The sequence below is a fragment of the Bufo bufo genome, chromosome 3 (genome assembly GCF_905171765.1).
Source record: "Bufo bufo chromosome 3, aBufBuf1.1, whole genome shotgun sequence".
NCBI classification, from domain to species: domain Eukaryota; kingdom Metazoa; phylum Chordata; class Amphibia; order Anura; family Bufonidae; genus Bufo; species Bufo bufo.
In genome coordinates, this window is record NC_053391.1 from 556,124,801 (window position 1) to 556,143,460 (window position 18,660).

At 45.8% G+C, this 18,660-nt stretch overlaps 1 protein-coding gene across 2 annotated transcripts in view; it reads right to left on the reverse strand.

The window, feature by feature from the left end:
• CCNT1 (cyclin T1) overlaps window positions 1-16,840 on the reverse strand; it is a 56,175-nt gene extending 39,335 nt beyond the window's left edge. For both annotated transcript variants that reach the window (XM_040425500.1, XM_040425499.1), the window contains exons 1-3: window positions 16,667-16,840; window positions 8,910-8,991; window positions 218-346 (exon numbers count right to left, since the gene is read on the reverse strand). In XM_040425500.1, coding sequence (XP_040281434.1) covers window positions 218-346; window positions 8,910-8,991; window positions 16,667-16,812 — 357 coding nt within the window. In that variant the 5' untranslated portion in view covers window positions 16,813-16,840. The remainder of the gene's footprint in view (window positions 1-217; window positions 347-8,909; window positions 8,992-16,666) is intronic.
• Between the last annotated feature and the right edge of the window lie 1,820 nt (window positions 16,841-18,660).

Genomic DNA, 18,660 nt, shown 5'->3' on the forward strand with positions numbered 1-18,660 from the left:
TGAGATGAGTCATACAGAGTGAGATGTGATTGATGGGAATCCCCCCGCTGTGCTGAGGTAATAGGTTTTATCAAGATGTTAGAGATACGGAGGACTTGACATGCTTGTTAATTACATGTACACAGTGTAAACCGTGCTGAAATACTGCACCATGCACGGCCAGCTTCACACTGTGGACTATTTTTTATTGTATAAAATCACAGTAGTGGCTACATACCTCACTCTGAGTGTCTGGTAGAGGTTCCTGAGCATTAAGACAGGCATGAGCAACCTTGATGACATGCTCCAACTTACGAGGCTGTTCCTCCACCTTTGCTGCTAAAAACAAAGCAGCAGGCGCTACAGTCTGAGATTTAAAAAAATATTATAGTTACTTCATGGATTTTTTGTTTAAATTCAAATATGTACTTTATTTTAAAGGGATTCTGTCACCAGGTTTCACCCCTGTCAGCTAAACATATGCTGATGTTCAGGGCCTCATCAGGATTCCTAATGTGGGCTTCTAAATGTGATCTGTAGCCTTATTTTGCTAAAAAACTGCTTTTTCTAACCTGTCACTCAAAGAAATAAGGTGCCCAAGGGGATGTCAGAGGATGTCAAGGGATGCAAGGTGCCCGCCGCACCCACCGCCGTTCGTGCCCAGCGCCGCCTTTCCAGACTTCTGCACCGCCTCCTAATCCTCTGTGCCGCCTCTCGCTCTCCCTCCCTCCCCTCCTCCTGCTGTAAGATCTTGCGCATGCGCACAGGGCTCTGAGAGGCTGGCGCCAGAGTGCAGGTCATACAGGGGGTTGAGCGAAGTGCCGGCGCATGCGCACTTCGCTGTAAGAAGCCAAATGGAGAAGTCCGCATGGGCGCATCAGGCAGAGCCCTGTGCGCACGCGCGAGATCTTACAGCAGGAGGAGGGGGAGGGAGAGCGAGAGGCGGCACAGAGAATTGAAAGGCGGCACAGAGGATTAGGAGGCGGCGCAGAAGTCTGGAAAGGCGGCGCTGGGCACGAACGGCGGCGGGTGCAGCCGGCACCTTGCATCACTTCACATCCCCTGACATCCCCTTGGGCACCTTATTTCTTTGAGTGACAGGTTAGTAAAAGCTGTTTTTTAGCAAAATAAGGCTACAGATCACATTTAGAAGCCCACATTAGGAATCGTGATGAGGCCCTGAACATCAGCATATGTTTAGCTGACAGGGGTGAAACCTGGTGACAGAATCCCTTTAAATAAAGGAAACAATTGCACAACATAAAATATAAATAAATACGGTATATATATATATATATATATATATATATATATATATATATATATATATATATATATATATAGAGAGAGAGGTAGATTTACAAATGCCATCTAAATGAAAACTTTGACTAGACAGTCTAAGGCTACTTTCACACTTGCGTTTGGAGCGAATCCGTCTGGTGTCTGCACAGATGGATCCGCACCTATAATGCAAACGCTTGCATCCGTTCAGAACGGATCCACCTGCATAACTGTTTTTTCAGATCTGAGTTTTCACATCGTGAAAACTCAGATCCGACAGTATATTTTAACACAGAGGCGTTCCCATGGTGATGGGGACGCTTCAAGTTAGAATATACTAAAAGAACTGTGTACATAACTGCCCCCTGCTGCCTGGCAGCACCCGATCTCTTAATGGGGGCTGTGATCCGCACAATTAACCCCTCAGGTGCCGCACCTGAGGGGTTAATTGTGCGTATCATAGCCCCCTGTAAGAGATCAGGTGCTGCCAGGCAGCAGGGGCCAGACCCCCCGCCCTCCCCAGTTATAAATTCATTGGTGGCCAGTGCGGCCCCCCCCCCCCTCCCGCCCCAGTATTATATTCATTGGTGGCCAGTGTGGCCCCCCTCCCTCCCTCCCCAGTATTATATTCATTGGTGGCCAGTGCGGCCTCCCCCCCCCCCCCCAAATCATTGGTGGCAGCGGAGAGTTCCGAGCGGAGTCCCAGTTTAATCGCTTTGACTCCGATCGGTTACCATGGCAGCCAAGACGCTACTGCAGTCCTGGCTGCCATGGTTACTTTGCAATTTTAGAAGCATTATACTTACCTGCGCTGTCTGTGTCCGGCCGGGCGCTCCTCCTACTGGTAAGTGAAAGGTCTGTGCGGCGCATTGCTTATAGCACAGACCTTTCACTTACCAGTCCTGGCTGCCATGGTTACTTAGCAATTTTAGAAGCATTATACTTACCTGCGCTGTCTGTGGCCGGCCGGGCGCTCCTCCTACTGGTAAGTGAAAGGTCTGTGCTATAAGCAATACGCCGCACAGACCTTTCACTTACCAGTAGGAGGAGCGCCCGGCCGGCCACAGACAGCGCAGGTAAGTATAATGCTTCTAAAATTGCTAAGTAACCATGGCAGCCAGGACTGATAAGTGAAAGGTCTGTGCTATAAGCAATGCGCCGCACAGACCTTTCACTTACCAGTAGGAGGAGCGCCCGGCCGGACACAGACAGCGCAGGTAAGTATAATGCTTCTAAAATTGCTAAGTAACCATGGCAGCCAGGACTGCAGTAGCGTCTTGGCTGCCATGGTAACCGATCGGAGCCAAAGCGATTAAACTGGGACTCCGATCGGAACTCTCCGCTGCCACCAATGATGGGGGGGGGGGGGGGGGGGGAGATTTTAATTAGGTGGGGGGGGGGGGGGGGAGAGGGGAGGCCGCACTGGCCACCAATGAATATAATACTGGGGAGGGAGGGGGGCCGCACTGGCCACCAATGAATTTAAAACTGGGGAGGGAGGGGGGTGCGGCACCTGAGGGTTTAATTGTGCGGATCACAGCCCCCTGTAAGAGATCGGGTGCTGCCAGGCAGCAGGGGGCCGTTATGTCCACAGTTCTTAGTATATTCTAACTTAAAGCGTCCCCATCACTATGGGAACGCCTCTGTGTTAGAATATACTGTCGGATCTGAGTTTCACGATCTAACTCAAATCCGATGGTATATTCTAACATAGAGGCGTTCCCATGGTGATGGGGACGCTTCAAGTTAAAATATACCATCGGATTGGAGAAAACTCCGATCCGATGGTATATTAATAGGGACTCCTGACTTTAAATTGAAAGTCAATGGGGGACGGATCCGTTTGCAATTGCACCATATTGTGTCAACGTCAAACGGATCCGCCCCCATTGACTTGCATTGTAAGTCAGGACGGATGTGTTTGGCTCCGCATGGCCAGGCGGACACCAAAACGCTGCAAGCTGCGTTCGGGTGTCCGCTTCCTAAGCGGAATGGAGGCGGAACGGAGCCAAACCTGATGCATTCTGAGCGGATCCTTCAAACGGAACTCACAAGCGGAACCCCGAACGCAAGTGTGAAAGTAGCCTAAAGATGCTTAGGAAAAAGTATATGAAGCTCTCCAGCACTCTATATTTTATTTCACATCCTTAAAGACATTAAAAGTATTCAAAAACTCTCTGAGAAAGACAGATAAAACGTATCATCTTTATGAATAGTATAAATATGCACCAGATTTATTACAGTGGCTGATAAATCTGATGCACCTTTAGGTTACCTGCGGAAATAACACAGAGTAATAAGGGCCCTTGCACACGACCGTATGCCCTCCTGAGCGGGCCATATGTCCTGGAGCGGCATTGATCGTGCGCACGGCAGTGAACAGCATCATAGAGTACAATGATACTGTGCACATCGGGCCGCCTGCAGGGCTATTGTCCCACACTCATAAGATCTTATGATTACCATTATGGCAAAATGTCAAGAAGCATAGGGTCCTATGTTATTTTTACAATAAAAAGCAAAGGTTATGGTATAAATATATAGTAAATTTGAAAAAGTGTCGAGAATCTAGCTATAGTAGATTCTGTTCTAAGTTTAGATTAAAGGGGTTGTCTTAATTCAGCAAATGGCATTTATCATGTAGAGAAAGTTAATACAAGGCACTTACTAACAGGGTGGATAAAAATCTATTATAAAAAAAAAAATAAGAAAAAATAATGATTTTTTTTTATTTAAATCAGATTTTTTTTTATATAAAATGCTTTTTAAAGGAAAATATATTACCATCCAAAGGTTATTCCATCATGAAATAAAGATTTGTTTTTTAATTATGTAGAATAAGGCTGTATAAGTTTAATTTTTTTAGTAAAAAATTCCATTAATCCATTCACAATGTCAGGCTCTTCCAGAGGTTTTTGTAAGATTATTGGGCAGTTTCTCTGCCTACAAGATATTATCACAGATGCTTGGTTTACTTTGCAGTTCTCAAAACTGAATTTGACTCAGCAGAGATCACATGCCTCTTCTTCACAGCAAAAATGTTATAACATGAACAGAGTTGAGAAAAAGACCTTAATCCTAACTTCTACAAACCTATGAATACAGAATCAACCTAATCAAACTAATATGAAAAGTTGAATTCAAAAGGATTAGGCTACTTTCACACTAGCGTTCTGCGAATATGGGAAATAGCTCACCCTCTCACAGTCACAGAGAGGTGCTCTAGTCTAAAATGATTCACCCTTCACAAATGCAAGAAAATATGTAGTACTGGAAGACTGGCACTCTCAACACATGGGACCATATGGTTCAGTGCAGTACAGAAAGTTTATTAATAGGTACATAAAAAGAATAAAAAGATAAAAATATATTTATAAACAAATAAATATACACTAACACTGGATAACTATTAAGAAAGTTTCACACAGTATTGTGCTGATCATAACATGATATCATAAATCGTATATTTTGACACCCTATATTGTATATTGATCCTTATGTTGTTTTAATGATCGCTGCAGGAAAAAACATAAATGTTCGCAAATAGATTCCTGTAAATGGGAAAAAAAGGGGGAAAGAAAAAGAGAGTCCTCCTTGTTCTTATCCTTAATAAAAGCAGACAATGCGAAATGTTGTTCGCTAGAATAAAGTCAATATTTCTGCTATAGTTGACTGTTTCTTTCTTATGCAAGTTTTACTTGGCAATTGGCAGTTTGGATATGCCTAGTGATCACCCACTGTGTGGGCTTACCTTTCCTTGGTGCCGGTCAGTCAGTCAAATTTTTCGGGGCTCAAAGGTTTGTTATCACGGCCAATATCGAACTTACAGTGCACTGTTATAGAGATATTTCTTCTTACAGACGGGTCATATTATGATCTCCTATTTGGATCTCTTGAAACCAAACGCGTTTCAGGGAAGGCTCTCCCCTTCCTCATTACCACTGAGGAAGGGGAGAGCCTTCCCCGAAACGCGTTTGGTTTCAAGAGATCCAAATAGGAGATCATAATATGACCCGTCTGTAAGAAGAAATATCTCTATAACAGTGCACTGTAAGTTCGATATTGGCCGTTATAACGAACGTTTGAGCTAAAAAAAAATCAACGAATACAATCCTGTGTGCCGATACGTCATTTCCGGAGCGACAAACCTATCTCCGAATCCACGTGGGACGCTGACTGTGAAACAGCCGGGACGCCGGCATCCAGCGAGCCCCGAAAAATTTGACTGACTGACCGGCACCAAGGAAAGGTAAGCCCACACAGTGGGTGATCACTAGGCATATCCAAACTGCCAATTGCCAAGTAAAACTTGCATAAGAAAGAAACAGTCAACTATAGCAGAAATATTGACTTCATTCTAGCGAAAAATTTTTCGCATTGTCTGCTTTTCTTAAGGATAAGAACAAGGAGGACTCTCTTTTTCTTTCCCCCTTTTTTTCCCATTTACAGGAATCTATTTGCGAACATTTATGTTTTTTCCTGCAGCGATCATTAAAACATAAGGATCAATATACAATATAGGGTGTCAAAATATACGATTTATGATATCATGTTATGATCAGCACAATACTGTGTGAAACTTTAATAGTTATCAGTGTATATTTATTTGTTTATAAATATATTTTTATCTTTTTATTCTTTTTTGTACCTATTAATAAACTTTGTGATCTGCACTGAACCATATGGACCCATGTGTTGAGAGTGCCAGTCTTCCAGTACTACATAATATGAAAAGTTGTTATTCTAAAAATCTTCATCTACTTGCATATTATAAGTTATACCAGCAAGAATTAGTCTTTATGTAGAAAACTATGATTTAAATCAAGCCTTACTGACTAGTGATTTAAAGGGACTCTGTCACCACTTTCTAACCCCCCCTTTTCAAAGTATTGTTATCTGCATGGCGCCCCTGTGATTATAAATGTGTTGTTAGAAGTTAAATTCGCCGTCTCCTTTTGATAAAAAGAGCTTTTATCTAACCTGTCAATCTTCTTGATAAGGTGCCCAGGGCGTTTCTTTTCGTCTCAATCTGCCGCCCGCCGCCGCCACCGTTGGTGCCCAGCTCCTCCCCTCATGCTTTCAGCGCCGCCTGAATGTAATCAAATACGCCTCCGGCTCTCTCTGTGCCCCCTCCTCCTTTTCAAAGATCCCGCGCGTGCGCACAGGGCTGTGCCTGATGCGCCCGTGCGGACATTTACAATCAGCCTCATTGAGCGAAGTGCGCATGCGCGCACTTCGCTCAACCTCCTCATCAGACGAGCACTGCAGCAGGCTGCAGTGCTCGTCTGATGAGGAGGTTGAGCGAAGTGCGCGCATGCGCACTTCGCTCAATGAGGCTGATTGTAAATGTCCGCACGGGCGCATCAGGCACAGCCCTGTGCGCACGCGCGGGATCTTTGAAAAGGAGGAGGGGGCACAGAGAGAGCCGGAGGCGTATTTGATTACATTCAGGCGGCGCTGAAAGCATGAGGGGAGGAGCTGGGCACCAACGGTGGCGGCGGCGGGCGGCAGATTGAGACGAAAAGAAACGCCCTGGGCACCTTATCAAGAAGATTGACAGGTTAGATAAAAGCTCTTTTTATCAAAAGGAGACGGCGAATTTAACTTCTAACAACACATTTATAATCACAGGGGCGCCATGCAGATAACAATACTTTGAAAAGGGGGGGTTAGAAAGTGGTGACAGAGTCCCTTTAAATCAGTTTGATTTAAATCAGTATGATTTAAATCAAATCCACCCTGGTTACTAATGTATTGTGATTGTCCATATTGTCTTGTTTGATGGCTGGATTTATTTTTCCATCACATTACACACTGCCCGTTTCCATGGTTATGACACCCTGCAATCCAGCAGTGGTGGCAGGGCTGTGGAGTCGGTAAGCCAAAGCCCCGACTCCTCAATTTCCCCTAACTCTGACTCCCTCATACATGGCGCATGTTTAAGTGATAATTCAAGCTTTTTTGTATTTTGTGTTTCTGTATTTCTAAATTTGAGATGTTAGAAAACAGTTTTCCACCTTATATACTATGTATAGCATATAGAAGCCATCAGAGCAGCTAACCTCTCCAAACATGAGCTCAGAGGAAAAGCAAACTAGAACATAAAGCATCCAGAGAGAACATGCCCTGAACAATTGATTTATGCACAGTTTATTGAAAGTTTAGATATACTAAGAAGTACTTGCCTTAAAGGGGTTTTCTCAGCACGTTGATGCACTGGCTGACAGGCAGTTTGCACTCGCTCTGCCTCCCCAGGCTGTGGGGGGGGGGGGTCTCCACCAGTTATTAGCATATAACTTATTGTGATCTCTAACACAATTACAGGTAAAGCCATGCTTCTCAGTCCTCACAACACTTGGACCTTTTGCTTACTGCAGGTAATCTCTTCTAAACCTTATAAATTCCATCGTTCCGCGGGGGCGAGGTCACTCCTGCTCTCAGCTAATCAGATATGCAGGTTACCATAGAAACCTGTGTGCAGTGAGAGACCTGCTGAACTGTCTAGACTCTATAGTTCCTGACTAAGTAAAATCTACTGACCAATGGATTTAGAAAATGTCTTCTTTTAACTGTCCCTTTATGTTAGAAGCAAATCTTTGTAACTAGTGAGAAAAACTCTTTAATCCTGTTTTCTCTAGCAGATCTGAGATGAGTGCAGCCATTCCTTCCCAGTGCCTTTTTCCTCAGATCTGTAGCGAAGGAGCTTCACTACTGAGCATCTACATGAAGGGCAGCACACATTCATCTCAACTAAAAGCCTAGATCCTTAGATCAGGAATAGAACAGACATTTTATAGGACATTTTATAATTTTCCCAAATTCTTATGAAAATATATTCAGCATAAGTGCCCTGTATTAACTGCGTCTACATGATAAATGCCATCTGTTGAAGTGACACAACCCTTTTAAAAAATGGCTGTACATTTCTAAGACCCCATTCACACGACTGTAGTTTTGGTCCGCATGTCATCCCTATTGTTTGTGGATTGGATGTGGACCCATTCATTTCAATAAGGCCGCAAAAAAATGCGTATACCCGTTCCGCAGTACCACAAAAAAGATTGAATATGTCCTATTTTTGTCCACTTTGGGTTACAATGGGTCCATCCAAAAAAAAAAAAAACTGATGCAACACGGACATAATGTGTAATTTTGTGGACTGCAAAATACATATGGTCGTGTGAATGCACCCTAAAAGAAGAAAAAAAAATCTTTAAAGGGAACCTGTCACCGGGATTTTGTGTATAGAGCTGAGGACATGGGTTGCTAGATGGCCGCTAGCACATCCGCAGTACCCAGTCCCCATAGCTCTGTGTGCTTTTATTGTGTAAACAAAAACAATTTGATACATATGCAAATTAACCTGAGATGAGTCCTGTATGTGAGATGAGTCAGGGACAGGACTCATCTCAGGTTAATTTGCATATGTATCAAATTGTTTTTGTTTACACAATAAAAGCACACAGAGCTATGGGGACTGGGTACTGCGGATGTGCTAGCGGCCATCTAGCAACTCATGTCCTCAGCTCTATACACAAAATCCTGGTGACAGGTTCCCTTTAAATAACCTTGCTATATTCACTCTAACCACTGTAACTCATAAATGACAATACATTAGAGGAAAAGAAAATATACACAACATCACTTACGTTACGGTGGAATCTTGTAAACGACTGGACCATATAGAAACGATGCATGTATACTATAGCTGTATTAATAGTCAGCTGAGATCTGCATTATTAAAACTAAGGAAAATACAACAGGTTATATCCACCTTCACAAACTATTTTTTATTTTGTTAATGCAAATAATATAAAAAGTGAAGTAACTTTGCAAAATTTCCTATCGTTTTGTTTCTACAGCTCTTCTGCAGCCTATGGGTTTCCATGGTAACAGACAACAAACTGACCCTGTATAGTATGATCCTGTATTCATATGAAACCACTTAGGTCCTGACTTATCAAACTGGTTTGGTCTTTATTTTGGAGTAAAATGAGACTTTTTCGTCATTTTACCTGTAAACCAAATTTATCAATTGCCTTTGACAGGCCGATGTTAATTTGTGTGCCTGCTAAGGCTACTTTCACACTGGCGTTTTGGCTTTCCGTTTGTGAGATCCGTTCAGGGCTCTCACAAGCGGTCCAAAACGGATCAGTTTTGCCCTAATGCAGGCATGCTCAACCTGCGGCCCTCCAGCTGTTGTAAAACTACAACTCCCACAATGCCCTGCTGTAGGCTGATAGCTGTAGGCTTTTCGGGCATGCAAGGAGATGTAGTTTTGCAACAGCTGAAGGGCCACAGGTTGAGCATGCCTGCCCTAACGCATTCTGAGTGGATAAGGATCCGCTCAGAATGCATCAGTTTGCCTCCGATCAGTCTCCATTCCGCTTTGGAGGCAAACACCAAAACACTGCTTGCAGCATTTTGGTGTCCGTCTGACAAAACTGAGCCAAACGGATCTGTTCTGACACACAATGTAAGTCAATGGGGACGGATCCGTTTTGTCTGACAATAGAAAACAGATCCGTCCCCCAGTGACTTTCAATGGTGTTCATGACGGATCCGTCATGGCTATAGAAGACATAATACAACAGGATCCGTTCATGACGGATGCATGCGGTTGTATTATTGTAACGGAAGTGTTTTTGCAGACAGATCCATGACGGATCCGCAAAAAACGCTAATGTGAAAGTAGCCTAACTCAGAATGGGAAATCCAGCAGTTTTGTGGGCGTTCCTATGGTATACATTGGTTTTTGCCATTATTTATGATAGGGACATTTGGAAAAGTCACAAATAATTGTCCCAACTGCACTCCGCTCCTGCCCTGCCATAGCTGTGGCAGGTGAAAAGTCAGAATGTGAGAGGGCTGGGCGCCACTTTTATAAATGATCTAAAACAGGGCTTGACAAATTTCCTTGGAATCTAGGAGCCAGCTAAAAAAGTTAGGAGCCAGGCGGAGCCGCGTCATAAAGCCCCTAGTAGGTGCCCCCCCCCACTTCTCCATAGAGCCCCCCCAATAATGCTGTATACCATGTTACATATACCGCCGCTCCGTCCCCGGACCCTATTGACTATAATAGGGACGGGGGTGGAGCTCCGGCGCAGCACGGCAGTTCGCGGTGAGAGGCCGCCGGACTAAAAAGTTGGACATGCAGTACTTTTACCATGCACTGCCGTGCTGCGCCAGAGCTCTGCCCCCATTATAGTCAATGGGGACGGAGCGGTGGTCCGGCGAAACAGCGGAAGGACGGATCCGACAGGGTGAACAGCCTGCCAGATCCATCCTGCCGCAAGTGTGAAAGTAGCCTTAGTTCTATAGCTACTGAATGAGACAGAAGAAGGGATGCCTTTAACATATAGATCTCCTTGAGAAGCCAATTTGATCCTAAAGGGTTAATTCAAACTGTAATCTAAACTGTGTCATCTGTCACTTCTCTTATCTCAGGTCCCTTAATCTTATCACTGCTGCAAAGCATCAGCCACAGCCTCAGTGTAACCTGTTCTACAGTCTGACTGACTGTTCTTTTAACTCAAAGAATCGAATGAGTCACTGACTAATCGGATCTTTAGATTCTTTTAAGGCCTCTTTCACACTTGCGTTGTCCGGATCCGGCGTGTACTCCACTTGCCGGAATTACACGCCGGATCCGGAAAACCGCAAGTGTACTGAAAGCATTTGAAGACGGAACCGTCTTCCAAATGCGTTTAGTGTTACTATGGCACCCAGGACGCTATTAAAGTCCTGGTTGCCATAGTAGGAGCGGGGAGCGGGGGAGCGGTATACTTACAGTCCGTGCGGCTCCCGGGGCGCTCCAGAATGACGTCAGAGCGCCCCATGCGCATGGATGACGTGATCCATGTGATCACATGATCCATGCGCTTGGGGCGCCCTGACGTCACTCGAGCGCCCGGGGAGCCGCACGGACGGTAAGTACACTGCTCCCCGCTCCCCACTACACTTTACCATGGCTGCCAGGACTTTAGCGTCCCGGCAGCCATGGTAACCACTCTGAAAAAGCTAAATGTCGGCTCCGGCAATGCGCCGAAACGACGTTTAGCTTAAGGCCGGATCCGGATCAATGCCTTTCAATGGGCATTAATTCCGGATCCGGCCTTGCGGCAAGTGTTCCGGATTTTTGACCGGAGCAAAAAGCGCAGCATGCTGCGGTATTTTCTCCGGCCAACAAACGTTCCGTACCGGAACTGAAGACATCCTGATGCATCCTGAACGGATTTCTCTCCATTCAGAATGCATTAGGATAATCCTGATCAGGATTCTTCCGGCATAGAGCCCCGACGACGGAACTCTATGCCGGAAGACAAGAACGCAAGTGTGAAAGAGCCCTAACCTGAGACTCATTTGATTCTTTCTTACTTAGACTCCCTGTACTTGTGTCAGTGACTCAGACTCAGAGCTGCTAGTGCTTGCCTTGCCTCAGCTCTGATTGGTTGGTGGGCGGGGAGGGGCTGGCAGAAGCAGCTTCCACTCTAGGATCAGATTACACTCCTCCCGAGCCCCTCCCCTCCCTGCTGCCAGCGTCTCTGCTATTGTGTGCTGTGACGGAGCTGACTCACACGGTGCTGCCTCCGGACAGAACGGCAGCTCCGCACCCATCGCCCGGGCACCTTTGAAAACGGGCTGACAAATACCCAAGCGCCAGGACTAAATTCCTGGTCGCCATGGCGACCTGGGATTTGTCGAGCCCTGATCTAAAAGATTATTTTACATGCCCGTATAATATAAGCTTTAGACCGATTTCATACAGTCTTTTGGTCAATGTTTTCCATCAGTGATTGTGGACCATAACCAAGTATGGGTCAATAACACAGAACCGGTGCTGATCTTTCCTTTAGGCTGGGTTCACACCTGTGCGTTTTACAGCGGGTTCCTACGCGCTGTAAAACGCTCAACAGGCAAAAGCCAATGTTTCCCTATGGGCATGGTTCTCACCTGAGCGTTTTACAGCGCGTACGAACGCGCTGTAAAACGCCCTACGCCCCAAGAAGTACAGGCGCTTCTTTGGGGCGTATTGTCACGCGTATTGTGGCAGTTTTTCATTGGATGCCTCTGTGGTTAATCACACAAACGCGCGGCCCCAAAATACGCCTCAAAAACGCCTGTAAAAAGCGCTTATTGAATACGCTCAGGTGTGAACCCAGCCTTATACATGATCTCTGTGTAGCTCCACTCCTGGTTTTGGCTCACAATCACTGATGGAAATCACTGACCAAACACTGATTGTGTGAAAGTGGCCTTATACTAATTTGTAGTATGGTACAACTTTAAAGGGAAGTCACTGTTTAACCAGGCACAAAGCCTTGTAGGTAAAGCTCACCTGAATGCAATGATACCTTTTACTTAGCCACATCTCCATTATCTAAAGCCTCATGCAGACGTCCGTGGTACACGGTCCGTGAGATACCGGACTGGCATTGCAGGATCGCACGGCGTCATAGCAACCAATGACGTCATGCCCTCCTGCAATGCCAGTCCGGTATCTCACGGACCACGTTCTACGGACGTCTGCATGAGGCTTAACTCTGGTAGTGTGTTTCAGCAGAGGAACAGACTACCGGAGTTACCGTATCTGGCACAGCCATTCACTATAATGGGATCTACAATAAATTTCCAGATGACAGGTTCCCTTTAATAGCAACTATACCAAGATTTTCAAGCAACTTTTAGCAAATCTGTCTTAAGCCTCATTCACACGTCCGTGTCTGTGCTCAAATCTGTAAGCAGGTGGTCAGTGACGCATCCGTGAAGCTATCCGTGTTTCACCGACATTAAAAAGCTGAAAAATAATTTTCAAAGCATCTCTTCCTAATGATCCGTGAAACACAGATGCAACACGGATGGAATCTGTGTTGCACCCCTGGTTTTCATGGACCCATAGACTATAATGGACGTGATGGATCCGTGAACACGGACAAAATAGAGCATGCGTCTATGCTAAAAACACTGATGTCTGAATACACACATTAAAATGAATGGGGACGTGTGCTGTCCGTGGAGAACACTGATGTAGGAATGAGGCTTTACTGATGAAATTTCAACATGTGGAGTTTGTGCTATATTCATATGTATCAGATTTTAAAACAATTGGAGATATTACTGTGGCATGCACACGGACGAACCAATCTACTTGTGAATATACAATAACTATATGTGATGCAGACATTGCAGCTGCCCCTGGGCCTCAGGAACCCAAAAATGACCCCTTACCCCACAACAAACTAGTACCATAAGGCCCCTTGCAGACGAGTGTGTAACCCTTACAGCTCTGGAATGTATTGGATAACACTGACATAATGCTGTCAGTGTCATCTATTTCCAGAACTGTAAGGCCCCTTTCACACGGGCGAGATTTCCGCGCGGGTGCAATGCGTGAGGTGAACACATTGCACGCGCACTGAATCCGGACCCATTCATTTCTATGGGGCTGTGCACATGAGCAGTGATTTTCACGCATCACTTGTGCGTTGAGTGAAAATCGCAGCAAGCTCTATTTTGTGCGTTTTTCACGTAACGCAGGCCCCATAGAAATGAATGGGGTTGCGTGAAAATCGCAAGCATCCGCAAACAAGTGCGGATGCGGTGCGATTTTCAAGCACGGTTGCTAGGAGACGATCGGGATGGGGACCCGATCATTATTATTTTCCCTTATAACATGGTTATAAGGGAAAATAATAGCATTCTGAATACAGAATGCATAGTACAATAGGGCTGGAGGGGTTAAAAAATAATAATAATAATAATAATTTAACTCACCTTAATCCACTTGCTCGCGCAGCTGGCATCTCTTCTGTCTTGTTCTGTGATGGATCATGTGACTGACCATGTGACGAGCGTAGTGACGTCATTAAAGGTCCTTTTCCTCACAGATGAAGACAGAAGAGATGCCGGCTGCCTGAGCAAGTGGATTAAGGTGAGTTAAATAATACTTTATTTTATTTTTTTTAACCCTCCAGCCCTGTTGTACTATGCATTCTGTATTCAGAATGCTATTATTTTCCCTTATAACCATGTTATAAGGGAAAATAATACAATCTACACAACCTTGAACCCAAACCTGAACTTCTGTGAAGAAGTTCGGGTCTGGGTACCACAGTCAGTTTTTTATCACGCGCGTGCAAAACACATTGCACCCGCGCAATAAAAACTGAACAACGGAACGCAGACAAAACTGGGTATCTACTTGAGCGGGTTTGCCGCAATGCACCGGGACGCATCCGGACACGCTCGTCTGCAAGGGGCCTAAGTATTACATAGCATCATGAATCAATATAATGCTGTGTGACCCCAGGCCGGCAGCTGCGGACTCGTAGCGTGACACACGCTCGTCTGCAAGGGGCCTAAATTATAAGCGATTACAAATTACGAATTGAGACCCAGGGGCTTGAAGTTACACCTATGATCAAAGGACAGCTACATAAAAACCAAAGTCCATGCAAGACCAGTTTCAGATGAGTGAGTTCACTGTGAGAAACACCCCCTGTGTGGGAGCGCAATCTTGTAATGGGATCTCTCACTGCATTGATTTATAATCCTGTGTGTCCCTGCTGTAATGACTTGTACTGACGGCAGTCAATACAATTCATTACAGATGACGTTGGGCAGGGACCCACAGCATTACAAATTATACAGTTCTGTACACACAACCACATGTATTCTGCGGTCCGTGGATTCTCAAAATGCAACTTCCCATTATAAATGCACATTAGGGCATGTTCTATAATTTGTGGAATGGCCGCACAAATGCGGATAGCACACTGATGACATCGGTGTGCTGTCCGCATTTTTAGGGACCATAGAAGTAAATGGGTCCTTGTGAGATCTGCAAAAAAAATGTGGATTGAACGTGGACCCAAACAATGGTTATGAGGCCTAATGCCGTGAGCAGAGTCCATGAACGCGCTCGTCTGAAACCAGCCTAACAGTGTGTACTAAGAGGGGAGTCATTTTACATTCCAGCCAAATCCACTCTGTACATGAGGATTTGCCTCACAGGATTAGATCTGCAGCAAACGCACACGGAGAGACGTGAATTCTGCAGAAGCTTTTCCCATGCCATAAAATGAATCCATCCTATTAGGGTGGGTTCACACCTGCGTTCTGGATTCCGTTATAAAAAGGATGTAACGGAATCCATAGGACGGATCCGTTATGCTGCCCATAAACTTGTATTATGACGGAATGCAAAACAGAAGCCTTTTAAATGCTTCCGTTTTGCATCCCGTCATAATACAAGTTTATGGGCAGCATAACGGATCGGTCCTATGGATTCCGTTATAACCATTTTATAACGGAAAGCCATAACGGAATCCAGAACGCAGATCTGAACCCACCCTTAAAATACTGACATTGTGCTGTCAGCCTGTGTGGAATCCTTTTATTAAGCCACTTTTTATCTAGTTTACTTCTAGCAATCATCCATTTGACGTTTATTTCACAATTATAAGTGATGCAAATTGATACGTAATCGCCGATAGCATTCCTAAGGCTACTTTCACACTGGCGATAAGCCTTTCCAGCAGGGGAACAGCCTGCCAGATCCGCACTCCCATTTGCACACGGTTGCTGTCAGAAGTCCACCCGACCCCATTTGCTATAATGGGCACCGGCTGATGCACGCTGTGGTTTTTGACAAGCACCTCTCGGCATGTCAGCGGTCCCCATTATAATGAATGGGGGGCCAGACGGACTTTCGACAGCACACGTGTCCAAGCAGTAGTACGGATCAGGCGGAGGAAAAGCTTACCGCGAATGTGAAAGTAGCCCAAGTCTGCACTCTACAGAAATGACACCCTGGATGCACAGTACACTGTCCTCCTGAGAACACAGGGCACACAAAAAATAAAAAGGTTACGCATTATTTATTGAATTAAAGACACCACACATCTGGATCCGGTTTATTATCACATGTTCTGCGGTCGGTTTTTATTTTTTTTGTGCCTTGTATTAGGTTTAACAACCCAACTGTAACTTTTCCTGCTACAATAATCAGAGCCACCACTGTGCCCGTTGTAATACACCATTACTGCTGATAGGAACCTACTGCCATCCAAAACTGCTCATCTACAAGTCACCATGACTGCAAGAGGTCCCACAGGGGACCAGTCATGTATCTGTAAAGTAGGATCATGCCCCCTGGTGGGGGGGTTCAGTAATGACACCTCGTATGACCGTGGGGCTAAACACACGTCTGGGGGGGGGCTGCCCCGACACCTTCCTAACACGCAGTATGGTTGTCAGCAGCAAGGGTCGTGAGCAGTCGCCTGTGTCCAGCGCAGCGCTCGTCCTTCACGCATCGTAACAGAGGGAGTCAACGGCTCCCCTCCCGTGAACACACAGCCGCCCAGCTCTAGGCCTTCCTTCCTGACTACAGCCCAGGGAAGGATACACGTTAAGCCGTTGGCCCATATCTTGCAGGAGGTTAGCCGCCTGCTGCCGGTAAGAAAGCTCCTTATCTGGGTCCAAGCCGGCGCGGCGAGAGGGGCTGTTCTCTAGCTGTTCCCGGGTGAAATACCAGCGGCTCGGCGGCGCCATGACGGAGTAAATGGGACCGCGCGAGAGAAAACAGGAAGTACGTCATGCCGAACCCAGCACGGCCTGACCGCGTACACCGGAAGCGCTTCTGGGAGGGCGGAGCGAAGTGACGTCAGCGCGACGACGCTTCTTATATAAGGAAGGGTGCTGCGGCTGTAGCGGACGGTCTGATTGTGTAACTAGGCAGCAGTGGGTGGTGTGCGCGCGCTGTCCAGGCAGGCAGAGGTTAAAGGAGTTGTCTCATGTCAGTAAATTATTATTAAAGGGCCATTCCTTCTATGGCGCTGTACATATGATCAGGGTTATACATACAACTGCACTAAGCATGAACAAGAGCAGTTACACGCTGGTACAGAAGGAGAGAGGGCCCTGCCCGTGAGTAGCAGTTATTATATATACAAAGTTAATACAAAACACTAATGTATTGCGATTGCCAATATTGTCTCCTTTGATGGCTATATTTATCTCAGTTGCATCATACATTTCTGGTTTCCATGGTTACGACCACCTTGAAATCCAGGGACAGTGGCCGTGCTTGCACACTATAGAAAAAGGCACTGTTCTATGTGTGTTCCCACAGAGGCTGGCACTTTTTCCTGTAGTTAGGTTTGAGCGAAGGGGATTCGGACTGCTCTGTATGAACTAGGGTTGACACCTTTCCCAGCAAAAAATATCAGCTGAGTTAAGCCACACCCTAAAGGGGGTGTGGTTGTGGGGGAGTGGCTTAACACAGTTTGTTAAAGGGGTTGTTTCACTTTAGCAAATAGTATTTATTATGTAGAGAAAGTTAATACAAGCCACTTATTATTGTATTGTTATTATCCAGCTTCCTTCGTTGGCTAAATACATTTTTTCAATCACGTTATACACTGCTCGTTTCCATGGTTACGACCACCCTGCAATGCATCAGTGGTGGTCGTGCTTGCATACTATAGGAAAAAGCACTGGTCTATCTGTGGTCCCATGGTCCTGGCCACCAGAGAGGCCTTCACTCTTCCTTAGGGCCCTTACTCACGACCGTATGCCCTCCGAGACATACGGTCCATGAGCAGGCCATATGTCCCGAAGCGGCATCGATCACGCGCACATGAGTACACAGAATCATAGATTACAATGATGCACTCATATGATCTCATGAGTGCGGGACAATAGCCCCGCAGGCGGCCCGACGTGCACAGCATCATTGTAACCTATGATGCTGTGTGCTCCCGTGCGCAAGATCAATGCCGCTCAGGGACATATGGCCCGCTCACGGAGGGCATATGGTTGTGAGCAAGGGCCCTTATAATGTGCAAGCATGACCACCACTGAAGGATCGCAGGGTGGTCGTAACCATGGAAACAAGCAGTGTATAATGCGATGGAAGAATGCATCCATCCAGCAAAGGAAGCAATATGGATAATAACAACACATTAGTCTTGTATAAACTTCCTCTACATGATAAATGCTGTTTGCTGAAGTAAGACAACCCCTTTAAGTCGCTATCACATTGTGGCTCCCAATAATATTATTGCCCCCCAGTAATATTAGTGCCCCCAGTAAGAATAATGCCCCCATTTGTGCACCCCAGAATTAATAATGCCTCCTATTAGTGCCCCCAGTAAGAGTAATGTCCCCTTCTCCGATTCTAAAAAAAAAAGCACTCACCTCCTCCATTTGCTCGCGCTGTGCTGAACGCTCTCTGACTGGAAGCTCAGGACAGGACCTGCGCTCCAGTGTGATGACCTCTCGCAGGTCCTGTCCTCCAGTCAGCAGCGAGTGTAGCATATGGAGGAGGTGAGTTTGTTTTTTTCTTTCTTAACACAAGTTGGGGGGGGGGGGGGGGGTGGAGATAAAGGCTGCACTAAT